We start from the raw sequence: 27,162 nt of genomic DNA, 5'->3' as shown, positions 1-27,162 counted from the left end.
ATTATGTAAAAAAATAAACTCATGAAACAGGCATGGACAAAAATGATGGTACCCCTAACTTAATATTTTGTTGCGCAACCTTTTGAGGCAATCACTGCAATCAAACGCTTCCTGTAACTGTCAATGAGACATCTGCACCTCTCAGCAGGTATTTTGGCCCACTCCTCATGAGCAAACTGCTCCAGTTGTGTCCGGTTTGAAGGGTGCCTTTTCCAGACTGCATGTTTCAGCTCCTTCCAAAGATGCTCAATAGGATTGAGGTCAGGGCTCATAGAAGGCCACTTTAGAATAGTCCAATTTTTTCCTCTTAGCCATTCTTGGGTGTTTTTAGCGGTGTGTTTTGGGTCATTGTCCTGTTGCAAGACCCATGACCTGCGACTGAGACCAAGCTTTCTGACACTGGCTAGTACATTTCTCTCTAGAATTCCTTGATAGTCTTGAGATTTCATTGTACCCTGCACAGATTCAAGACACCCTGTGCCAGACGCAGCAAAGCAGCCCCAGAACATAACAGAGCCTCCTCCATGTTTCACAGTAGGGACAGTGTTCTTTTCTTGATATGCTTCATTTTTTCGTCTGTGAACATACAGCTGATGTGCCTTGGCAAAAACTTCGATTTTTGTCTCATCTGTCCACAGGACATTCTCCCAGAAGCTTTGTGGCTTGTCAACATGTAGTTTGGCATATTCCAGTCTTGCTTTTTTATGATTCGTTTTCAACAATGGTGTCCTCCTTGGTCGTCTCCCATGTAGTCCACTTTGGCTCAAACAACGACGGATGGTGCGATCTGACACTGATGTTCCTTGAGCATGAAGTTCACCTTGAATCTCTTTAGAAGTCTTTCTAGGCTCTTTTGTTACCATTCGGATTATCCGTCTCTTAGATTTGTCATCAATTTTCCTCCTGCGGCCACGTCCAGGGAGGTTGGCTACAGTCCCATGGATCTTAAACTTATGAATAATATGTGCAACTGTACTCACAGGAACATCTAGTTGCTTGGAGATGGTCTTATAGCCTTTACCTTTAACATGCTTGTCTATAATTTTCTTTCTGATCTCTTGAGACAGCTCTTTCCTTTGCTTCCTCTGGTCCATGTCGAGTGTGGTACACACCATATCACCAAACAACACAGTGATTACCTGGAGCCATATATATAGGCCCAATGGCTGATTACAAGGTTGTAGACACCTGTGATGCTAATTAGTGGACACACCTTGAATTAACATGTCCCTTTGGTCACATTATGTTCTGTGTTTTCTAGGGGTACCATCATTTTTGTCCATGCCTGTTTCATGAGTTTATTTTTTTACATAATTCTGTTGAAGCATGGTTGAAAAACAATGTCTGACTTTCATTGGTTAACATTTATAGAATTTTAATTTATTATTACTTTTGTCAGATTAAAGTTATTTCTGTGACCATTGTGACTTTTTCTTTCATTGACCAAAGGGTACCAACAATTTTGTCCACGTCTGTATATCATTAATCAACACTGACAATAAGACATTGGCAAGGATTCTAGCAAATAGACTTGGGAGAGTGGTCCCGGGGATCATCCATAAGGATCAGTCGGGCTTCATGTCAGGTAAAACAACAACTGATAATATAATTAGATACTTTATGAATACCCAGTTAGAACCTAAGAATTGCGGTGAACGTATGATAATAACTATAGATGCCTCAAAAGCCTTTGATACGATAGAATGGCCTTTCCTATTCGCTACATTGAAGAGAATGGGATTTGGAGAAAATTTTGTATCTTGGGTTAAGTTATTATACACTGAAGTCTCCACAAGGGTAATATTAAATGGTGAATACTCAGATAAAATACACATCGGCAGGGGGGTTAGACAGGGTTGTCCCCTGTCCCCCTTGTTATTCGCCATAGTTATGGAACCTTTACCTGACTTGATCAGGCAGGATAAAGAAATTGCAGGTTTTAGGTTTGGGGCCAATGAGGAGAAAATTGCATTATATGCAGATGATATTACGTTGTTTGTGGGATCCCATAGTTCACTTACGAAGATCTTGCAGGTATTTGAAGAATATGGCGATTTCGCTGGACTAAATATAAACTGGTCCAAATCGGCATGCATTCCGATTGATCCTCTGAGTGGTTTTATGCCAGAAGCACTGGAAATTAAAGAGAAGCAAGAACCGGTTAAGTACTTAGGTATCCAGATAACATCTAACCCGAAGCACTATGTGCAGTTGAATGTGCTCCCTAAAATACGTGAGATGCGGAAGAAAATAGAGGTTTGGAAAAAGATACATATCTCGATGGCAGGTCACATTTTATTAGTTAAAATGTGTGTATTACCCTCTATATCTTTTGGAATGCACCGATAATAATTCCTAAAAGAATCTTTAAAACAATAGCCAATCTAATAACAGCCTTGATATGGCGAGGTAAAAAAACGAGAATAAGAGCACAGATACTGTATATTCATGAGAAAGAGGGCGGATTATCAGTTCCGGATCTAGAACTGTATTTTATTTCAGGACAGATAAAAAAATATGATAATGTGGAGTAAATCATATAGATATAAGATCATGATAACAGGGATTAATAAAAGTCTGGAAAATTGTAGTATTTTCCAACTAGTAGAAACGGACATTCTGTCACAACAACAAGCCAATAAAATACCCCTATTTGAGCTGTGGACCAAATCTTGGAAAATGGTAAAAGAACTGTGGTTTCTGAAGGGAATACATTCGGATACCTTGCTATGGAATAATACTCAATTAAGAGAATTAAAATCAATTGAATAAAAAATCTGGTTGAAACATGGAATCCTTAAATTGGGTCAGATATGGAAAGAGGGAGATATAATCACCTATCAAGATCTAAAAAATTAACATGCAATGGGAAATAGAGATCTGAGTTCCTTTTACTTACAACTAACTGGGGAGCGGGAGCGCAACTGTTGTTCGTCTTTTTATTTTTTTTGTCGTCTCTCCCAGGAGTGGACTAAGCATCAGGGTGGGTTGGAGGCATATGGTAATATGCAGAGGCTGATACCGGGAAAAATAGAAGAAAAGGAAAAGAAAAGAGGAAAAATGATTGCCTGAATATTTGTATTTGTATGTATGAAATTAGAATTCAATAAAAGTCTATTTATAAAGAAAGAAAGAAAAAGTATAAATAAATAAATAAATGCTGAGGGAAGTCAGGCAGAGCCAGAGCAAAGGATGGGAGTGGTAGTGGCTCGGATTTTACAATCAATAACCATGACTTTTTTGACACCATTGCTCCCTAGACCCATGCAGTGAAAGGAGGAAGCGCGTGATGTTAGGTGCTTGTATGGAAGCAAGACAGGGCATCAGCAGTACAATGGCCAGCATTTGGTGTACGAGTCATTAAACCAGACCAGATGTAGCAGAACATTGGGAGTTGTAATATTTCCAACAACAATGAAGCGCAGTTCCATCTGTTTACAGTGCAAGGGTTTTCTCCAAATAGCGAGGTATGGAGGCTGGCAAAGCTGGGCATTATGGACCTCTTTGTACACTATCCTGCCAAAGTCTCTCTCAGTAGAATCTATGGCTGGCAAAAGTACCTTGACAATAATGGCTGTAGTGTCCACTGTGGGATACAGGGTTTTGAAGACACATCTGGCCAGGATATGTCTGGAGCAACGTCTGAATAGCTGTAGGGGTCGGTTACCTTGCTGACTCCTATACTTGGCCATACAGATTCTAAGTTCTCCTTTATCTTCCTCTCTTTCTCCTCTTTTTTTTTTTATTGAACTTGCAGGGAGCTATTAGTCTCTGAAGCCTGAGGCAACAGCTTCCTTTCTCCATGAACTCTCACTCAGAACTGTCTAAGTTAGGGATGGGGCTAGCCCACTCCTTAAAGGGTTTCTGTCATCAGAAAAATTGTTATGTATCTGGCTGACATTAGCAATGTGATAATGTCAGCAGAACATTCTCCTCAGTGCCCCATAAATTCTGCACCTGCGCGGTCCTGTTTAGTATTCAGCGCAGGCGCAGTGAATGAAGGACGCTTTCCTGCTGCCAGCTTCACTCACTGTGCCTGCACCAAATACTAAACGGGATGGCGCAGGCGCCTGATTTTACGGGCACAGAGGAAAACTAGGATGTCAATCAACTAGACATGGGCGTGCCAAAGGGTGAAAAGATGGAGCCTCTAGATCAGTGATGGCGAACCTTTTACAGACTGAGTGCCCAAACTGCAACATAAACCCACTTATTTATCGCAAAGTGCCAACACAGCAATTTACCGTGAATACTAAAGTCCAATATAGAATATCTTCCATGTACTTTATCATTTAGCTATAATATCCTGCCTACATTCAGTGCGCTGCCTGTGCCGTTCATAGTGCGCCCTGCACTGCTGAATGGCAGGAAAAGTCTAAAGGCATATTAGTACACCATAGACTTTTTCCAGGGTGTGGGTGCCCACGGAGAGGGCTCTGAGTGCCGCCTCTGGCACCCGTGCCATAGGTTCGCCATCACTGCTCTAGATGCTGCAGCAATGCCCCACTAGCACCTAGAGGCTCATTAGCATATTATAAAAGTCTTTCTTTTGAGGGAACGGTGGCAGACAGGGATTTAGAAATCATACAGTTATGTTCTGCTGACATTAGCACAATCTCTAATGTCAGCCAGATACATAACGATTTTTCTGATGACAGTAACCCTTTAACTCCTCTAAGACATGGTTAACACTGGCCCTGCCAAGCATATCCTGCTATGCTTGGTATACATAATATAGCATGAAATAACATTATACAACATTAAATAACAAACCATTTGCACATACCCCCTGTTCTGGGGTACGGCACTAAGAGCACTTTGCAGTAAAGCACCACCTTCAGGGCACTTGCAGGAGCAGTGCCTGGCAGAATAAAAGTTTATGCTCACACTGCTGCAGATAACAGAAGTTTTGCAAAAATGTTTTATTGCCTTCCCCAGCCCCTACCTAATGCTGGCAGCAGTCTTCCATGATCAAAATGGTGAAAGTTTCCTTTGCTTGTGGCATGATAAGACTTGATACACGAATTATTTGCATGTTTTGATCTGTGGCATATCAGTTATACAATAGGGAATGGGAAGACTCCATTTGTAGAGACTTAAAAAAAATTGTTGTTATGTGTTTGTCTGTCTTACAGGGAATGGTGAGGGCACAGTTTACATTCAGCATTCAGTGGGGAATGGGGAGACTTCATTTATACTGACACATTTAATTAATTAGTTTTGTACTTTTCTGTCTTACAGGGGAGAATCACCGTTTAGTGTATACCTCAGGTAAAATGTCCAGGATGCTTTTATGCACACAATCTAAGATAAGATATTGGTGGCACAAATCTCATATTCTGACAAATATGTATTTCATGGTAACATATTATACTATGTTCACATTTCCATGTATTATTTCGGTTTTTTGTCCCATTATAGGAGCACAACAACGAAAATAACGAATGTGCCATTTCTGTCTAACGGCCCTGGTGGCAGTACTTCACTGTGAAGTGGTGTCTGCATTGACCTGCTTTACAGCCCTCCCCCTCAGTTCTTATTGCCAAAACACTACACCGCCACAGCTGCCAATAAGAGTGCACTTTACAATAAAGCACTGCCTCCAGGGCACTTCCAGGCGCACTGTCTGGCAGACTAAAAGTTCATATTCACGCTGCTGCAGAGATTAAAAGCTTTGCAGACAGTATATTATTCCCACCTCAGGCTAGTTTGTAGCACATACAGCTCTCTGGTGGTCTTTTTTCTGCCAGAAAAGACCAGCAGAGTTCTCTGGATCCAGCACTGAGGGATGATGCCGGAATGCCCTTTGGCCTCATTGACTACAATGGTGTCCGGCGGAGCTCCGGCCTCTACCCTGCAAATATGCCGGGATTCGGCCTGACAAAAACCACTGCACGCAACAGTTTCTGTCTGGCTGATTCCCTGCATTCTGTGCCAAAACAGCCCGCCGGAGAGTTGTGACACAAATGTGAAAGGGGCCTTACTCAGCCACTAGCTAGTGATATCAGCAGTTTCGCATGATCAAAATTGCTGACTGATTCCTTTAAGTGGCAACAGGCAAATATAATCACTTTAAGAGGTAACAAGCCACTCTTCCTCTGTCTTGCACTGCACCCAGCTCGCTCTGTATCAACACTCTATCTTTAGTGCCCTCAGACTGACATCAATGATAATGGTTGCATCTGCAGTTATCACCACAGCTTCACAGGTCTGACTACTGGTGGCAGGTCTGACTACTGGTCACAGGTCTGACTACTGGTCACATGTCTGACTACTGGTCACAGGTCTGACTACTGGTCACAGGTCTGACTGCTATGATACGGGCCACAGTGCCTTGCTTCTATCAACCCCTCATCTCCACCCTTAACCCCTCTATGGTGCTTAGCTGTGTTTTTTCGCCTTAGGCCCTGACATAGTGCGCCTCTTTTGCTGGTGTCACTTACCGCCACTGCTATCTGCATAGCTAAACACAGCAATCTGCAGCTTCTTCCATCTCACACTCAGTCTCAGGTACTCCTCTGTCTGATCTGCTCAGGAGACTCAGAAGAGTCCTCTGCCCAAACCCCTGAAGACGCCTGGTTGGCGAAACATGTCGGGGAACAGCTAGTGAACTTAGTGTCTTAGCCAGCGGCAGCCTAGCCTCAATTTATGTATGAGAGAGATATCAAGATAGGTGATCAGTCCAAGTAGGTGGCACAGTAGTGAGACGCTGTGGGAATAACAGCGTGTAGTATATTAGCAGAGAGACGCCTGTATAATAAAGGACGCATGAAATAAGCTGCTGTAGATGCATAGAGCCACCTAGTGGACGAATTCGGAAATTACTGATCACACTGTGAGCATATTAACAGGCAGGCAGGCTACGCTGATAATTTGAATTATAGGAAAATATAGAGTTCTAAGCAAATATTTTAAGGAGAAGTAATAAAAGTTATTTTTTAGTATTAGTAACACGTGTAAACCAAGGGACATTGATGGTCCGAGTGGCCAATTGTAAATAAGGTCTGACTACTGGTCACAGGTCTGACTGCTATGATACGGGCCACAGTGCCTAGCTTCTATCAACCCCTCATCTCCACCCTTAACCCCTCTGTGGTGCTTAGCTGTGTTTTCGCCTTAGGCCCTGACATAGTGCGCCTCTTTTGCTGGCGTCACTTACCGCCACTGCTATCTGCATAGCTAAACACAGCAATCTGCAGCTTCTTCCATCTCACACTCAGTCTCAGGTACTCCTCTGTCTGATCTGCTCAGGAGACTTGCCTTCATGTCTAATTATCTTCTACCACTCTATGTGCTCACTACTCTTGAGCGAACTGAGCTTTGGATCATTGATCCTAATTTGTTTTGCTCAAAAGCTTTGATTTTAGTGCTGTCTCCGTAGAATATTAAAATGTATGGGCTGTGCGTAGGGTTGCCACCTTTCCAAACAAAAGATACCAGCCAAGTTAAGCCACACCCCATAAGGGGTGTGGTTGTTGGGTGTGGCTTAACACTGGGTGTTAAGTCGCTATGTCATAATGTGGCTCCCAGTATTAATAGTGCCCCCATTAGTGCCCCCCAGGAATATTAATGCCTCCATTAGTGCCCCCAGAATTGATAATGCCCCCCATTAGTGACCCCAGTAATAGCAATGCCTCCATTAGTGCCCCCCAGAATTAATAATGCCCGTATTAATGCCCCCAGTAATATTAATGTCCCCATTAATGCCCCTTTCTGTAACGGAATCATACCGACAGCTTTATGTCAGTATGATTTCGTTACAGAAAGGTCAGACAGAGACACATAGCAGTATTAATCATGATAATGCCGTGCGCTTCTGTAGTCCAGACCGCACAATCTCGCTCCCACATGGAGCGAGATTCCTTCCTGCAAGGGACATACTCGTGTAAAAGAGCCCTAAGGGTGCTGGCACACAGTGCAGTTCTGACAGGCATTCAGGATGCAGTTTTCAATTTAGCCAGTTTAGGATCCTCATTAAACCCTAGTGTTCTCCATAGTGGAAATTTTTTAATTAATTTCAGCTAGCTGCAATAAAAAACAGCATCCTGAACGCATGTCAGAACATTGCTGTGTGCCAGCAGCCTTAGGCCCCTTGCAGACGAGCGAGTATTCCACGCGGGTGCAATGCGTGATGAGAACGCATTGCGCCCGCACGGAATCCGGACCCATTCATTTCAATGGGGCTGTGTACATGAGCGTTTGTTTTCACGTATCACTTGTGCGTTCCGTGAAAACCGCAGCATGTTCTATATTCTGCGATTTTCACACAACGCTGGCCTCATAGAAATGAATGGAGCTGCGTGAAAATCGCATCCGCAAGCAGGTGCGGATGCGATGCGTTTTTCACGAATGGTTGCTAAGAGATGTTGTTTGTAAACCTTCAGTTTTTTATCACGTGTGTGCAAAACGCATTAAATCGCATTGCACCCGTGCTATAAAAACTGAACAACTGAACGCCATCGCAGACAAAACTGAATTACTTTGTTTGTAAAATTGTGTACTTTCACTAAACGCATTCGCAACACATCCGGACCGAATCCGCACACGCTCGTCTGCAAGGGGCCTTAGAATTCTTGTCATACTTGGCAGCAGGTCCATCTCACTGCTACCCTAGCTCTAATTGGTGTCTGCCCCTTCCTTTATTTAGTCCTGACTCCTTCTCTAATTTCTGCATCAGACTGCTAACATTAACACACACAAGAGATCACACAGAACCCCTTTAAAAAGTCCCACAGCCTCTAAAAACGCAGCAGTTTCCTAAATGCTACGTCTACCAGCACGTGACCCTCTCACAAGACCATAATCACCCAGAAGCCCATGCACCCTAGCACTTGTCCATTCACCAACTCATGATGAGCTGGGCCTCTCATCTGCTTGGTGGAAGCCTATGCTCCTTCACTGTGCCGTCTGCTCCTGACCGTCACCTCCACGGGTAGAGAAACACAGAGGCAAACTGAGGGAAAATGACTCAAGGAGCCCACACACTGGGATACACAATGCAGGTAGATGGGGGCAGTCTGCCCCATGTACTGGCAGGTGATTTTCAAACTGGACCTGAGTTTAGCTGAGTTTTTAGCTGTTAGCAAACCCGTATGCGATGAGGACAGGCATAAGGAGCTGCATATGGATTAGTACTACTTGTAGGGCTTCATCTGGACAGGTGCAGTCTGACAATGAACCCACATGCTACATCTTACAGCAGGCAGCTCAGTGTTTGGGCAGCCTTAGGGCTCATGCACACAACAGTATTTTGCGTTCAGTATACTGGCCGTTTTTTTTAGTTCAGTATGCGGTACATATACTGAACCATTCATTTCAATGGTTCAGAAAAAAAATATGAAGTGTCTCCGTGCGCATTCCGTTTCTGTATTTCCGTACCGTGAAAATATAGAATATGTCCTATTATTGTCCGCAAATCACGGTGCTTGGCTCCAAGTCAATGGGTCCGCAAAAAAAACGGAACACATACAGAAATGCATCTGTATATCTTCCGTATTCGTTCCGTTTTTACGGAACCATCTACTGGAAATTTCATGCCCAGCCCAATTTTTTTAATGTAATTGCTGTATACTGTATATGCAATACGGAAAAACGAAACTGAAACAAAAAACTAAAAAACGGATCCGTTAAAAACGGCCCCAAAAAAACACTGAAGAAAGCCATATGGTCGTGTGCATGAGCCCTTAAAGGGAGTTTCCAGTTTGCGTCAACATCCTTTAATATAATCATTTATAAAGGAAGCTGTAATTTTCTAATGTCTTTCTTTTACCTTTATTGCTCCTATTTCCTGTTCTGGGCTGTGGTCACATGACCCTGTCCATGCAGCAACAGGGGCAGTGATAGGGGAGTGCCTATGTAATCAGCTGGGTGTTGTTAGGGGCGGTGCCGGAGCTGTGGCAGAGGAAGGAGTAGTGCATTATGGGTTTGGTTGGATACAACATAAGGAAGTGCTACATACAAGATGTAAACAACAACTACATGAGAATACCTGTTAAAAACTATAGTACCCCAGGAAAGATCTTTTAAATATTTAAAAGGGTTTTCCAGGATTTTTATACTGTCGTCACTCGGCCTAGGAAAAGCAGAAAGGGAAGGCTGCAGCACTACTGTGAGCTCTGCTGTCTTCTCAAACAGCTGATAGCTGGGTGTCGGACCCCCACTGATCAGATACTGATGACCTGTCCTTATGATAATCTCAGAAAACCTCTATTTTGACCAGTGGTAATTAATTGTTAATTGTAGCTGTTAACTTTCAAGTTGTTGTGATGTGTAATTTTTTTGCTGTTTGGCATTTTTACAATAATCAGTTTTTTTCTAAATATTTTAGACACGGATCTCCAGAAACTGTTTACAGAACTAGAGCCTTTCACCAACTATATTGTCAAGGTGACAGCATACAATGAAGATGCATCAAATGGTCGTTTATCTGGTGAACCTTCTGAAAAAAACTGTATGACAGAAGCAGGAAGTAAGTCTCCGCTTTTCTTTTTGTGTTCTAAGTTATATAGTGCATTGATTTTTTATAATTACATGTAAGGCAAGACTGAATTTATCAAAAGGAACAATGTCTCTGACCTGCATTATGTATACTTATTCACATGTTCTTTTGTATTTGGGTATTGAAAATAATATACAGTACAAGTAGAAGTGCAGTACAGTAGTAGTGTGCTTAAAGTCTGTCACCTACTCTGAGCATTTTAAAACGTTTGCCCCCATTAAAACAGTAGCTCTCTTGTGTCTGTTCCACGTAGAGATCCTTAAAAAAGCCTCCTGTCCTCCTCCACTGGCTTAAAGATCTCGTACAAGTGCCGGCCAGGCCTGCATATGCAGACTGTTAAGATCAGTTCCTCTGCCCATAGTAGGCAAAGCAGTGCACATGAGCAGGCCCAGCGGTGGGCCAGAGGAGGAGGACGAAGTAGGAGAGGAGGGCGGGCCAGAAGACTGCAAGGGGAGTGGTTATCTGGGCACATAGCTGAGGGCCTGGTCACTTGTGGCCGTAACTCCGCCCCTGGGCACTTGCAACAGCTAACTTGCATAACTTTATAAAGTACTTTTTTCTGGATCTCTACATGGAACAGACACAAGAGAGGTACTATTTTAATTGGGCGCAAACAATCTATAACACAATCTGAACGGTCTAAAACACTAAGAGTAGTTGACAGACCCCTTTAAATTTCATTCCTTAAACACCTTTTTTTTTAATCTAAATTGTCCCCCACAATCTACTATACCTTTATAATGGTTACAGTTCTATTTTTCTAAGACAAAGCTGCACATTTCCTGCACAGATAGAAAGTTAAAGGGAATTCCAAGGATTTCAAAATTGATGACCCATCCTCAGGATAGATCATCTCTAGTGATGAGCGAATCTAAGCATTCTAGGTGGAATTCAATCCGTAGTTTAGGAAAACTTTGATTTGCAATAAATCCAGATTTCCTCACACTTCATGGTAACTAATCAGGTTATCCTAAAATGGCAGCTGCACTTGTTACAAAGTGAAAGTAAAAAGCCCGGGAACGCGAGAACACCCATAATGCCATGCAGCCAGCCAATCCACAGCCCTATAAAACCCTCATCCTGCGTGGTCTCTGCCATTGTTCTGTGAGTTGGCATACGCTCATAAGCTAGGGACAGTGTTGCTGAACATAATTAATAGAAGAATATTGGAGAAGGGAGAGTGCAAGGAGAGTGCCTGGAGAGTGCCGGGAGAGGTGCAAGGAGAGTGCAGGGAGAGTGCAGGGAGAGTGAAGGGAGAGTGAAGGAAGAGTGAAGGGAGAGCGCAGGGAGAGCGCAGGCAGAGTGCAGGGAGAGTTTTTCTGCATCAGTTTTATTTATTTATTCCTACCTTTAATTATTCTTACATCAGCTGTAAATATAATTCAATACCAATAAGAAGGAAGCCTTTATTATTCACGTGCCAGCATGCCAACCAATACCATCCAGTCTGCACCCCTTAGGAGGGCCAGGTCTTAATGATGAGCATCCTCATCTTTTGCTGGCTTTACTTATTCCAAATCATATTTCAAAGTCTCCATGTCCTAGAAAAGTCCACAAGATGCAGACAGATGAGGAGCTGGATGTTCCTGATGACATATTCTCATCGATATTAGATGATGTCGAAAAGAAGGAAAAGCAGATGGCAGAAGAAGGGATCCCACCTGTAGGGCAGGGGAGCGCTGGGGATGGACAAGTGGGCATGCCAGAGCTGATTAATATTCTGTGTTTAGTATCCAATAACCTGCAGGAGATTGCAGGCAAGAACAGCAATAATATGCATATTGTCCCGCCACCTAACCAGCCAAACCCCATACCAGCAACAGCCCCTGTTTAAAGGTGCCGCGTGGCCATTAACAATGAAGAAGGACTATATAGTGCGGTCTTCATTATTAAAAGAAAGGCAGCTGTGGACTAATTGGCCGTGTGGTTCTTCACTCCAGCATGGCCCCAACCAGTCCGCAGCACCAGCACACTGTGTGGCAATATCCTATGGCAGAGTGGCCTGGGTATACCTGATTTATAGTGATTCATGACAAATTAATTTGTAACAAATTGAATTTCTTGGTGAACTTCGGCAAATGAAATTCTTCAAAACTTCACTCATCTCTAATCATCAGTAGTGATGAGCGGCAGTGGCAATATTAGAATTCCCAATATTTCCCGAATATTTTGTAGAATATTCATCATATATTCGCAAATTAAAGATTATTTTCTTGATTGCGAAAATCAGCATTGTTATATTCGCGCAATGCGCGCAATACAGGCGTGGGTCACTGTTGCTAATTATTTTTTTAAGCTGCTAGAAGTTTCCTGAGACTGGAGAAAATGGTTGGCACGGCAGAACATTGCAATAGCTTTATATGCAGATAGAGTGCTCCAATATTTCTGTGATTGCGCAAATTGGCAATTAATGATGCGCATGTTACTGCTGCTGCCAATAATTGGCCTCAGCAGTGACGTGTGCCTAAGTCACTGCTTGGTCACATGCCACTTGGGGAAACGTCACTCCTGAGTTCTCATTTGCTGTACTTACAAGAAGCTGACAGGCAGGGACTGGAAGTCTGGTGAAGGTACCAGAATGGAGTGGCAGGGAGTAAGTATAGCTCTGCTCACAGGTCCTACCAGAAGGGTCTGGCTAAAATAGGACATCTTGACAACTTCTTTAATATTTACTGTTTATACACTGAACTAAGAGGATCTTATGTAAATGAGCTCTTAGGCCAGTTTCACACCGGCGTTAAGCTTTTCCAACAGGATGTTCTGGCAGGGGAACAGCCTGCCAGATCCGTACTACCATTTGCCCACGTGTGCTGCTGGAAGTCCGCCCAGCCCTATTCACTATAATAGGGACCGGCCGCCGATCTGGCCGCAGCATGGCAAATATGGCCGGAACAGCCTGCCGGAAAAGCTTAACGCCAGTGTGAAACTGGCCTTAAACTGAGCTACACTGACCGTACACTGGACTAAATCATACATAAAAAACCTCCCAAAAAACGCAATAAGTTTAAAAAAAGTTATGACTTCTTTTAAGATATGTTAAGACACATATGGCTGGACCTTATAATGACATGACATTGTTTTTTATAAAATGTCTGGGGAGAAATAGTTTATATTTATAGCCATTTCTTTACTATACAGATGACAGTGGTAGTCATAATGATGTTAAAGTACTGCATCTTTAAGTGAGCCACCAATCACTTGTCAGGCGATTGGTGGCACATTGACAGAGGCCAATTATCAAGAACAAGCGCTTGTACAAGCATCCATTCCTGAAAAGTGGTCTGAAAATCAACCCATGTAAATGGGCCCTTTGGGTTGTGCCAAACAACTCCCCATATTTTAGATTTCTGGACCTCCATAACTAGGTCATGGTGAAGAATGTATGAATTAAGTGCAGTTACACATAGATTGGGGTTAGAATGTAACTGTTAAATTGTAAGTTCACCTTCACTTAGCTCGTGGGGGGTGTTTTGTATGACAGTAACATGAATTTGGATTTTTTTTCTCCATCTATGGCAAACTTGCATTTTAAACAAAAGGTAGTAAAATTGAGGTTGTGGTAATAGTTATCACATGCAATGAGTTTATGGAGTTCTGCACAGTTTTAAAATTGTGCTAAATAACTGATAATTAATTTAGTTTAGATATTTACATGATTTTTTTGCTGACTGATACATATATGTGCATGCAGGGAAATGCTTAGGATATTGCTAAAAACCCGAAAAGGCTGTAGTTGGCTTCCACATGGAAAGTACTATTTGCTTTTTGATGAAATTATGATCACAGGAAACACAGTTGTAATTGATATACAGATATAATAAAGGTTCATTTTACACTCAAAGCATTAGATACATCGTTGCATCTAATTTATACTACTTTTATGATGGCTTTTGTGGCTTTTAAAGTTTTATGCAACTGTATTTAATGTATTAAAGTGCCAAGTTGATATGTATTGCCTCTGTACAGGGGTGCACCACCAATGAGGCCAGGTGAGGCAATCGCCTCAGGCAGCATCAGGAAGGGGAAGAGGAAGGACAGCAGAAGGGCCATAGGCAATGAGTGCTTTCATTGTCGCAAAGGGGTTAGGTTAAGAAATTAGCATGGGTAGGGGGAGGGGCGTTTCAGTTTTTGTCTCAGGCAGCAGAAAGGCTAGGTGCTGTAAGGCTGGGTTCAGACCTGAGCGTTTTACAGCGCGTTCCTACGCGCTGTAAAACGCTCAACAGGCAAGAACTAATGATCCCCTATGGGAATGGTTCTCATCTGATCGTTTTACAGCGTGTACGATCGCGCTGTAAAACGCCCGACGCCCCAAGAAGTACATGAGCTTCTTTGGGGCGTCTTGTCGCGCGTTCCCGTACATAGACTTCCGGGAACACGCGACAATGGGCGTTTGCTTGTCTCTGTATGCGCGATTGCAAACGCCAGTACAATCGCGCATACAGAGCGCTCCATCGCGAACGCTCAGGTCTGAACCCAGCGTCATGCCTCTGTACTCATAATGATGAGCACTAGAAAGTTAATGTGAATGCTAAATTGCATGATGCCATATCTGATGCTGATCCATTAATAGATCTTAGCGAGATTGCTCCAGGTACACTTATACTGACTGCCGTAAGGATTGCTTTGACAAAGTGAGAAGTACAATAAGAAGCCTGAAGTGGTCACATTTAATAAAGTATATATAGCAAAAGCTCTTTAGCAAAGAGACAATAAGGGCATATTCATAATTTGCTAAAATGTTGCAGATTTTATGTTGCAGGAATTGCATGCAGAACATCTGCAGTGTTTTCCAGTGCCAGCAATGTGAATTAGTTTTTGCCAATTCTTGTCCATACACTGCAGAAAAATCTGCAGCAGAAATTGACCTGTGGAGCAGCTTTAAATCTGCAGCATATCAATTTATGCCATGGATTTTCATGCGGGTTTCACTCTTTATAAAGAGCATTTCTGCAACAAAATCCGCACAAATAAACCCGACACCATCTGGTTTGTTTTGTTTTCTGCTGTAGATTTCCAGAAGAAACGTTGCAGAATTTCTGCCACATAAAATCTGCATGTGTGAACATACCCTTGATAGGGATGAGCGAATTTTGGGGTGTCCGTGACACGGACCCGAACCCGGACATTTTCGTAACAGTCCGGGTTCTGGTTCGGTGTTCGTCGCTTTCTTGGCGCTCTTTGAAAGGCTGCAAAGCAGCCAATCAACAAGCGTCATACTACTTGCCCCAAGAGGCCGTCACAGCCATGCCTACTATTGGCATGGCTGTGATCGGCCAGAGCACCATGTGACCCAGCCTCTATTTAAGCTGGAGTCACATAGCGCCGCCCGTCACTCTGCTCTGATTAGCGTAGGGAGAGGTTGCGGCTGCGACAGTAGGGCGAGATTAGGCAGATTAACTCCTCCAAAGGACTTGATTATTGATCGATCTGCAGCTGTGGATCATTGAGCTGTTGATACTCAATTGCTCACTGTTTTTAGGCTGCCCAGACCGTTTGTCATTCACTTTTTTCTGGGGTGATCGGCGGCCATTTTGTGTCTTGTGGTGTGCCAGCACAAGCTGCGACCAAGTGCATTTAACCCTTAATGGTGTGGTTGTTTTTTGGCTTATTCCTACATCAGTGTGAAGCTGTCACACCAAGTGCATTTAACCAACAATAGTCTGGTTATTTTTTGGCCATATACTACATCAGGGGCAAGCTGTCACCAAGTGCATTTAACCCTCAATGGTGTGGTTGTTTTTTGGCTAAATCCTACATCAGGGTGAAGCTGTCACACCAAGTGCATTTAACCAGCAATAGTCTGTTTATTTTTTGGCCATATACTACATCAGGGGCAAGCTGTCACCAAGTGCATTTAACCCTCAATGGTGTAGTTGTTTTTTGGCTAAATCCTACATCAGGGTGAAGCTGTCACACCAAGTGCATTTAACCAGCAATAGTCTGTTTATTTTTTGGCCATATACTACATCAGGGGCAAGCTGCGCCTGTCACCAAGTGCATTTAACCCTCAGTAGTGTGGTTGGTCAAGCTGTCACACCAAGTGCATTTAACCATAAATAGTGTGGTTATTTTTTGGCCATATCCCAGTCTAATTCTGTCAGTAAACCTATACCTGTCACCCAGCGCCTAAATACTAGGCCTCAAATTTATATTCAGCTAAATCTGTGGTTACTGCTGTGCCTGTATTAGTGTAATACGGTACCTAAATAGTTAGCCAGATAGTGTTAGGTGTCTGTAAAAAAAGTCCTGAATTTGAATTCAATACATTGGGCCAAATAATATTTTTGTTGTTGTGGTGAACGATAACAATGAGGAAAACATCTAGTAAAGGACGTGGACGCGGACATGGTCGTGGTGGTGTTAGTGGACCCTCTGGTGCTGGGAGAGGACGTGGCCGTTCTGCCACAGCCACACGTCCTAGTGTACCAACTACCTCAGGTCCCAGTAGCCGCCATAATTTACAGCGATATTTTGTGGGGCCCAATGCCGTTCTAAGGATGGTAAGGCCTGAGCAGGTACAGGCATTAGTCAATTGGGTGGCCGACAGTGGATCCAGCACGTTCACATTATCTCCCACCCAGTCTTCTGCAGAAAGCGCACAGATGGCGCCTGAAAACCAAGCCCATCAGTCTGTCACATCACCCCCATGCATACCAGGGAAACTGTCTGAGCCTCAAGTTATGCAGCAGTCTCTTATGCTGTTTGAAGACTCCGCTGGCAGGGTTGCCCAAGGGCATCCACCCAGCCCTTCCCCAGCGGTGGAAGACATAGAATGCACTGACGCACAACCACTTATGTTTCCTGATGATGAGGACATGGGAATACCACCTCAGCATGTCTCTGATGATGACGAAACACAGGTGCCAACTGCTGCGTCTTTCTGCAGTGTGCAGACTGAACAGGAGGTCAGGGATCAAGACTGGGTGGAAGACGATGCAGGGGACGATGAGGTCCTAGACCCCACATGGAATGAAGGTCGTGCCACTGACTTTCACAGTTCGGAGGAAGAGGCAGTGGTGAGACCGAGCCAACAGCGTAGCAAAAGAGGGAGCAGTGGGCAAAAGCAGAACACCCGCCGCCAAGAGACTCCGCCTGCTACTGACCGCCGCCATCTGGGACCGAGCACCCCAAAGGCAGCTTCAAGGAGTTCCCTGGCATGGCACTTCTTCAAACAATGTGCTGACGACAAGACCCGAGTGGTTTGCACGCTATGCCATCAGAGCCTGAAGCGAGGCATTAACGTTCTGAACCTTAGCACAACCTGCATGACCAGGCACCTGCATGCAAAGCATGAACTGCAGTGGAGTAAACACCTTAAAACCAAGGAAGTCACTCAGGCTCCCCCTGCTACCTCTTCTGCTGCTGCCGCCTCGGCCTCTTCTGCTGCTGCCGCCTCGGCCTCTTCCTCCGCCTCTGGAGGAACGTTGGCACCTGCCGCCCAGCAAACAGGGGATGTACCACCAACACCACCACCACCTCCGTCACCAAGCATCTCCACCATGTCACACGGCAGCGTTCAGCTCTCCATCTCACAAACATTTGAGAGAAAGCGTAAATTCCCACCTAGCCACCCTCGATCCCTGGCCCTGAATGCCAGCATTTCTAAACTACTGGCCTATGAAATGCTGTCATTTAGGCTGGTGGACACAGACAGCTTCAAACAGCTCATGTCGCTTGCTGTCCCACAGTATGTTGTTCCCAGCCGGCACTACTTCTCCAAGAGAGCCGTGCCTTCCCTGCACAACCAAGTATCCGATAAAATCAAGTGTGCACTGCGCAACGCCATCTGTGGCAAGGTCCACCTAACCACAGATACGTGGACCAGTAAGCACGGCCAGGGACGCTATATCTCCCTAACTGCACACTGGGTAAATGTAGTGGCAGCTGGGCCCCAGGCGGAGAGCTGTTTGGCGCACGTCCTTCCGCCGCCAAGGATCACAGGGCAACATTCTTTGCCTCCTGTTGCCACCTCCTCCTACTCGGCTTCCTCCTCCTCTTCTTCCACCTGCTCATCCAGTCAGCCACACACCTTCACCACCAACTTCATCACAGCCCGGGGTAAATGTCAGCAGGCCATTCTGAAACTCATATGTTTGGGGGACAGGCCCCACACCGCACAGGAGTTGTGGCGGGGTATAGAACAACAGACCGACGAGTGGTTGCTGCCGGTGAGTCTCAGGCCCGGCCTGGTGGTGTGCGATAATGGGCGAAATCTCGTTGCAGCTCTGGGACTAGCCGGTTTGACGCACATCCCTTGCTTGCCGCATGTGCTGAATTTGGTGGTGCAGAAGTTCATTCACAACTACCCCGACATGTCAGAGCTGCTGCATAAAGCGACGTGCCCACCAGGTGGAACTCCACCTTGCACATGCTGGACAGACTGTGCGAGCAGCAGCAGGCCATAGTGGAGTTTCAGCTGCAGCACGCACGGGTCAGTCGCACTACAGAACAGCACCACTTCACCACCAATGACTGGGCCTCCATGCGAGACCTGTGTGCCCTGTTGCGCTGTTTCGAGTACTCCACCAACATGGCCAGTGGCGATGACGCCGTTATCAGCGTTACAATACCACTTCTATGTCTCCTTGAGAAAACACTTAGGGTGATGATGGAAGAGGAGGTGGCCCAGGAGGAGGAGGAGGAAGAGGTGTCATTTTTAGCACTTTCAGGCCAGTCTCTTCGAAGTGACTCATAGGGAGGTTTTTGGCAACAGCAGAGGCCAGGTACAAATGTGGCCAGCCAGGGCCCACTACTGGAGGACGAGGAGGACGAGGATGAGGAGGAGGTGGAGGAGGATGAGGATAAAACATGGTCACAGCGGGGTGGCACCCAACGCAGCTCGGGCCCATCACTGGTGCGTGGCTGGGGTGAAAGGCAGGACGATGACGATATGCCTCCCACAGAGGACAGCTTGTCCTTACCCCTGGGCAGCCTGGCACACATGAGCGACTACATGCTGCAGTGCCTGCGCAACGACAGCAGAGTTGCCCACATTTTAACGTGTGCGGACTACTGGGTTGCCACCCTGCTGGATCCACGGTACAAAGACAATGTGCCCACCTTACTTCCTGCACTGGAGCGTGATAGGAAGATGCGCGAGTACAAGCGCACGTTGGTAGACGCGCTACTGAGAGCATTCCCAAATGTCACAGGGGAACAAGTGGAAGCCCAAGGCCAAGGCAGAGGAGGAGCAAGAGGTCGCCAAGGCAGCTGTGTCAGCTCCTCTGAGGGCCGGGTTAGCATGGCAGAGATGTGGAAAAGTTTTGTCAACACGCCACAGCTAACTGCACCACCACCTGATACGCAACGTGTTAGCAGGAGGCAACATTTCACTAACATGGTGGAACAGTACGTGTGCACACCCCTCCACGTACTGACTGATGGTTCGGCCCCATTCAACTTCTGGGTCTCCAAATTGTCCACGTGGCCAGAGCTAGCCTTTTATGCCTAGGAGGTGCTGGCCTGCCCGGCGGCCAGCGTTTTGTCTGAACGTGTATTCAGCACGGCAGGGGGTGTCATTACAGACAAACGCAGCCGCCTGTCTACAGCCAATGTGGACAAGCTGACGTTCATAAAAATGAACCAGGCATGGATCCCACAGGACCTGTCCATCCCTTGTGCAGATTAGACATTAACTACCTCCCCTTAACCATATATTATTGTACTCCAGGGCACTTCCTCATTCAATCCTATTTTTATTTTCATTTTACCATTATATTGCGAGGCTACCCAAAGTTGAATGAACCTCTCCTCTGTCTGGGTGCCGGGGCCTAAATATATGCCAATGGACTGTTCCAATGTTGGGTGACGTGAAGCCTGATTCTCTGCTATGACATGCAGACTGATTCTCTGCTGACATGAAGACAGATTCTCTGTTACGGGACCTCTCTCCTCTGCCTGGGTGCTGGGCCTAAATATATGCCAATGGACTGTTGCAGTGGTGGCTGACGTGAAGCCTGATTCTCTGCTATGACATGCAGACTGATTCTCTGCTGACATGAAGACAGATTCTCTGTTACGGGACCTCTCTCCTCTGCCTGGGTGCCTGGGCCTAAATATATGCCACTGGACTGTTGCAGTGGTGGCTGACGTGAAGCCTGATTCTCTGCTATGACATGCAGACTGATTCTCTGCTGACATGAAGACAGATTCTCTGTTACGGGACCTCTCTCCTCTGCCTGGATGCTGGGCCTAAATATATGCCAATAGACTGTTCCAATGTTGGGTGACGTGAAGCCAGATTCTCTGCTATGGGACCTCTCTCCAATTGATATTGGTTAATTTTTATTTATTTTATTTTTATTCATTTCTTTATCCACATTTGTTTGCATGGGATTTACCTACACGTTGCTGCCTTTTGCAGCCCTCTAGCCCTTTCCTGGGCTGTTTTACAGCCTTTTTAGTGCCGAAAAGTTCGCGTCCCCATTGACTTCAATGGGGTTCGGGTTCGGGACGAAGTTCGGATCGGGTTCGGATCCCTAACCCGAACATTTCCGGGAAGTTCGGCCGAACTTCTCGAACCCGAACATCCAGGTGTTCGCTCAACTCTAACCCTTGATGATCTGAGAAATGAAACAATTTTTCTCTTTCTGTCCTTGTTGTACCACTTGATAAGTTGATTCGGTATTTCTAAAAATCTCTCATTTCATGTTTATCTTTCAGAACCAAGCACAATTAGGTCTGTGGAAGCACGTGTTGCGGGAAAGAATAACAAAATCAGGATTGACTGTAAAGGACCTGAAGTTCGTCCTAATGGACCTGAAGGACAATATATACTTAAAATAAATGAAGAAGAAATAAAAAGAAAACAATGTCAGTTTATTATTGAAAATCTGAACTATCTGAAAACATACCAATATGAGGTAAGAAGAATACATTTTATCATTAAAAATGTGAATAAATATTTGTCATGTCCCATGAGAGGTCATTTGTACATGTTAATAGTATTAAATCCAGAGCACAATATAAATGGTGCGCAGAATTCTACCTCCCCCCCCCTCATTGGATAGGACCAGCTGCATGTATTAATAGGGCATTGTATTCTTCTCATGAAAAGCACACATGAGCAAAAATCCTTAGGCTGGTTCACGTAAGGTAATCATTAGCCTGGATGGAAAGGGTACTTACCCTAGTACAGTGATGGCTAACCTTGGCACTCCCGCTGTGGTAAAACTACAACTCCCAAGATGCCCCCCTTGCTTGGCTGCTCTCAGAACTCTATAGAAATAAATGGAGCATGCTGGGAGTCGTAGTGTAACGGATCACCTGGCACCCCGACTGAGTACCTCCGTTTACGGATGCGCCTAGCGTTTTCCTGAGGCTTCCAAGCACTTTGGCAGACACCACAATCACCGAACCAGCATATAAATCCTGTCCCAGCAATGAATGCTGTAGGCAGTTGAATAGGAACCATACGAATAGGTTTTCACTCCTAGCAGTCAAACTGGGACAGCATGCAATAAATCCTCCCCCAAGAATGAGACGACACTTCACCTTGAGGTTTAAAACAGGAACTCCCTTTATTTTAACACAAGCATTGATTTATACATATCTTCCAACAAGGTACCACCCACAGCCAATCATATGTATCTACAGTATTCACCTTCCCAGCAATTGTACACAAAATCCCCTTCCCTCTGTCTGTAACGCAATAAACAAAACACAATGAGCATTGTCTGAGATGTAATTAACCACAAAATACAATTATCAAACGTAATGGACTAACTTGAACCCTGGCATACACATATACAATTCAACCGAACACATAATAACATACATAGTCTGTAGGACAGCCTGAATGCAATCTGCTACACAGTCTTAAAGGGGCATTGCTCCTAAAAGTCAGACATGTCCACGGATGGCCATTAAAGGGCCAGTAGCAGCAATATAAAATACCACATGCCCAAATATTGCATTCAAACGTACCAAATCACCAGGGGCCATAGTCAGCAGGTAGGAGGCGGCCAGCCAGGCCTCTCCAATGCCCAGTGGCGAGGCGGGTTCCGCCACACGTAGTTTCACCACAGCTGGAGTGCCAAGGTTAGCCATCACTGCCCTAGTAGAAGACAAGGTAGTTCCTATGGGACCAATGATGGATAAAGATCCGTATACGGTTTCCCCATGCTTCTCTTTGAGTATTGTGAACCTGCACAAGGCTTCCTCTCCACTTTAGAAAATACAAGAAGAGAAAAGGAACCCAAAGGCCACAAGTCTTTTTTGTTATACAAGATATGGGTTGGAGGAATAATCATTAGACTATCCTATGAGCTGGAGCAACAGATTTGCCTTAAAACGTATGCCATTTTCTGGCTTAATTGATAGTAAATTAGTTGCTTAGCGCTACCCACTTTTCCACACTTGGTAATAGCAGAAGCAGAAAACGGAGCAATAACCAGTATATTATTGTATAACTAGCTTTTATTTCTCTTCCTAGACCTTCTATAACCCTATTAGTAAATGCTTTATACTTTTCAATTGCTTTCCAATGCCCCTATATATTTGATTATATCAGTTATTAGGTCCAATTTGTGCCAGAATTAAGGAGTTTAAAATGATTTCCTGCTGTATTTAAAAGGGATTTCCGGGAAATTGCATTAATTAAATAGGCTTCTCCTAATCTCCTCCCTGCTGCTTCCTTGAACTGATTATTCACCCTTAATTCACAACTAAAATCCATCTTGTGGGAAAGATTGATCATCAACTCACTGAGAGACCAGGTTACAGATGCTCCCCTGAAAGTCTATGGAGGGGAGGAGGAGTTGCTTGAGTGGGACAGAGATACTGCTGAGAGTTGACTAACTCTCCCCAGTGCTGAATGGATGCAGACAGTTGTATTATATACCGGACGTGTTATTGCTGATCCCCTGACGGATCCAGCAAAAATGCAGATGTGAAAGTAGCCTAAATCTGAAAATTCACCTGAAATGACAGGTATGGGTTTGCGCCATTAACATGTCATCACTATCAAAAATTTGATTTGGCTGTTTTGCTGAATTTCACAAAGTAATTTGATTTGCAATGAATGAGTTCGTCATAAAGCGCATTCGGTTGTATGTAGCGGGTGCAATGGCAGGGAACAGTGATCTCACCGTCCCCCATCATTGAACCCCTCTGATGCCGCATTCATCTCTGATTGTGCTATATGAAGCTACAGTTTCAAAGTCTTTTAGGGGTTAATCAGGGTAAAAAAAAAAAAAAAATACTCACCTTATACATTTGCTCGCGTCGCTGCCATTTTGATTGAAGACACTGAGCAAAATCTTATGCAGTGACGTGATAACGTCATCACGCAGGCCGGGCATGGTGACGTCATATGTCACCTAGTGCAGGAAGATTTGTGCGGTTTTTGCTATCAAGGTGACCATGACAGCCTCGTCGAGTATGTATTTATTTTTAACCGCCATTTCAAGAAAAATAGATTTGTTACTACAAAGCACAAGGAATTTATGCTTCGCAGCGAATCAGTCCTGGTAAGTTCCTTGCATGGGCAGTGGCCGCTTGAAGCCAAGGAGTAAAACCATCCGCTCACTGGGCATATCAGGATCGCAGAAGTGCAAGAAGGTCTTCTGCGCCTGCGCAAGGTTTTGTACTGTTGCTGCCAAGTGGAGGTTTGTGAGAGAGAGGAGGAGGTTTATGAGAGCAAGATGGGTGGGATAGCGGGGGATGACTCTGTAACTCCCCTCATCCAGTGCAACGCCCCATTGACTCCAGGAGCTACCAGTTGATGACGTCAGGAACATTTTCAAAGATGATTTTTTTTAACATAAACGCAGTTCTTTTAATCCCAAACAAAACCAGTTTCTGAATGATAGGTACATGAACAGTAGGAACTCTATAGGTCAATTCTGACAGGTTCCCTTTGAGTTGTCTAAGAAACAACAATACAGGAGATTGGCATCTTCTCTACTCCTGTACAATATTTTCCCATGTAAGTACATCAGGTGTAAAATTGTCTATTTGAGATTGTCTTCTAACATAACTTTGTATTTCCTTTGCAGATCTATTATGATAATACTATATATAAAGGAGACCCGTACACGGGAAGTGTAACAACTAAATGTAAGTAAATTGAATGGGCAACATTCCATGATCACACTAATGTTCTTCTTACATGGTCCATGTGGAGCCATAACAAGTGATGACTCATATTAAAGCAGTTTAATTAGCTCTCGTGTATCTGGTCTTTACATTGGCTTAAATGGTTTCTGTCAGCAGGAAAATGGGTATTAACCTGGCTGACATTAGCGATGTGCTAATGTCAGCTGAACATAACTATATTAGTGCCACTTCACTGCCGTTATTGAGAAAAAAATAACTGTTATAATATGCTAATTAGCCTCTAGGTCAGGGGGGGGGGGGAGTTGCTCCTGCTCCTAGAGGCTCCGTTCTCTCACCTCTGGCCACGCCCTGCTACACTAGATTGACAGGGGCAGGCACCGTTGGTCTCCGCTTGCTGGCCCTGTCTCCTGTGGAAATCTCGCGCCTGCGCCGTCCCGTTCAGTATTAGGCGCAGGCACAGTTAGTGAAGGACGCTCGCCGGCTGCCGGATTCACTCACTGCGCCTGCGCCGAATACTGAACGGGACAACGCAGAGGCGAGATTTCCACAGGAGACAGGGCTGGCAAGCGGAGACCAACGGTGCCTGGGCCTGTCAATCAAGTGTAGCAGGGTATGGAGAGAGGTGGGATAACGGAGCCTCTAGGAGCAGGATTAACGCCTTCCCCCCCTGCACCTAGAGGCTCATTTGCATATCATAAAAGTTATTTTATTTCAATAATGGCGGCAGGCAGTGAGATGGCACTAATATAGTTATGTTCAGCTGACATTAGTACATCACTAATGTCAGCCAGGTTAATACACATTTTCCTGCTGACAGAAACCCTTTAACAAAACTTTGAAAGGAATTACTACAATTGTCTTTAGCCCATACAATTAAGGCCTCATGCACACGACCGTTGTGTGCATCCGTGGCCGTTGTGCCGTTTTCCGTTTTTTTTCGCGGACCCATTGACTTTCAATGGGTCCGTGGAAAAATCGGAAAATGCACCGTTTTGCAGCCGAGGCCGTGATCCGTGTATCCTGTCCGTCAAAAAAATATGACCTGGAGTTCCGATCGGAGTCCCAGTTTAATCGCTGGGGCTCCGATCGGTAACCATGGCAACCAGGAAGCTACTGCAGCCCTGGTTGCCATGGTTACTTAGCAATAGTACTTACCTGCTTGCTGCTGCGATGTCTGTGACCGGCCGGGAGCTCCTCCTACTGGTAAGTGACAGTTCTTTAGCAATGCACCGCACAGACCTTTCACTTACCAGTAGGTGGAGCTCCCGGCCGGTCACAGACATCGCAGCAGCAGGCAGGTAAGTATGAATCTTCTACAATTGTACTATTGCTAAGTAACCATGGCAACCAGGGATGCAGTAGCTTCCTGGTTGCCATGGTTACTGATCGGAGCCCCAGCGATTAAACTGGGACTCCGATCGGAACTCCGCTGCCACCAATGATGGGGGGGGGGAATGGGAGGCCGCACACTGCCACCAATGTTACTGCTATAGAGGGAGGGGGGGGGGCGATGGGCACACACTGTGCCACCAACGATTTTTAACTATAGAGGGAGGAAGGGGGGGGGGGGCGATGGGCACACACTGTGCCACCAACGATTTTTAACTATAGAGGGAGGAAGGGGGGGGCGATGGGCACACACTGTGCCACCAACGATTTTTAACTATAGAGGGAGGAAGGGGGGGGCGATGGGCACACACTGTGCCACCAACGATTTTTAACTATAGAGGGAGGAAGGGGGGGGCGATGGGCACACACTGTGCCACCAACGATATTCAAACTGGGGAGGGGGGGGGTCTGCCCCCTGCTGCCTGGCAGCCCTGATCTCTTACAGGAGAATATGATAGTACAATTAACCCCTTTAGGTGCCGCACCTGAAGAGGTTAATTGTGCTATCATATCCCCCTGTAAGAGATCGGGTGGTGCCAGGCAGCAGGGGGCAGTCTTGTACCAAGTTTGCAGTGTATTCTAACCTGAAGCATCCCCATCACCATGGGAACGCCTCTGTGTTAGAATATACTGTCGGAAATGAGTTTCACGAAGTAGCTCATATCCGACAGTATATTCTAACGTAGAGGCGTTCCCATGGTGATGGGGACGCTTCAAGTTATGTTCGGGTGTCCGCCTGGCCGTGCGGAGGCAAGCGGATCCGTCCAGACTTATAATGTAAGTCAATGGGGACGGATCCGTTTGAACATGACACACTGTGGCTCAATTTTCAAACGGATCCGTCCCCATTGACTTGCATTGTAATTCAGGACGGATCCGTTTGGCTCCGCACGGCCAGGCGGACGCCCAAACGACTTTTTTTTCATGTCCGTGGATCCTCCAAAAATCAAGGAAGACCCACGGATGAAAAAACGGTCACGGATCACGGACCCACGGACCCCGTTTTTTCGGACCGTGAAAAAAAACTGTCGTGTGCATGAGGCCTTACAGTAAGTTGGCCAGGACATCCCCGTCCATAAATACAGAGATGGTGCCAGATGCTGGAGTAGAAAATCTGATCAGCCGACAAACAAGCAACAGCTCAGCAAAACAAGCAACAGTTTCACTGAGATTCCTGAATTTTAAAAATGTAAACAGTTAGTAGTGATGAGCGGCAG

General features: G+C 45.1%; 1 protein-coding gene across 7 annotated transcripts in view; it reads left to right on the top strand.

The window, feature by feature from the left end:
* PTPRC (protein tyrosine phosphatase receptor type C) overlaps nucleotides 1–27,162 on the top strand; it is a 212,798-nt gene that overhangs the window by 136,118 nt on the left and 49,518 nt on the right. For all 7 annotated transcript variants that reach the window (XM_044301087.1, XM_044301088.1, XM_044301084.1 and 4 more), the window contains 4 exons: nucleotides 5,242–5,271; nucleotides 10,328–10,468; nucleotides 21,161–21,360; nucleotides 24,496–24,556. In XM_044301087.1, coding sequence (XP_044157022.1) covers nucleotides 5,242–5,271; nucleotides 10,328–10,468; nucleotides 21,161–21,360; nucleotides 24,496–24,556 — 432 coding nt within the window. The remainder of the gene's footprint in view (nucleotides 1–5,241; nucleotides 5,272–10,327; nucleotides 10,469–21,160; nucleotides 21,361–24,495; nucleotides 24,557–27,162) is intronic.

This window comes from Bufo gargarizans, chromosome 7, assembly GCF_014858855.1.
Source record: "Bufo gargarizans isolate SCDJY-AF-19 chromosome 7, ASM1485885v1, whole genome shotgun sequence".
In the NCBI taxonomy this organism is placed as follows: Eukaryota; Metazoa; Chordata; class Amphibia; order Anura; family Bufonidae; genus Bufo; species Bufo gargarizans.
The sequence above is the reverse complement of the archived record's forward strand: the minus strand, read 5'-3'. Positions and strand labels throughout refer to the sequence as shown.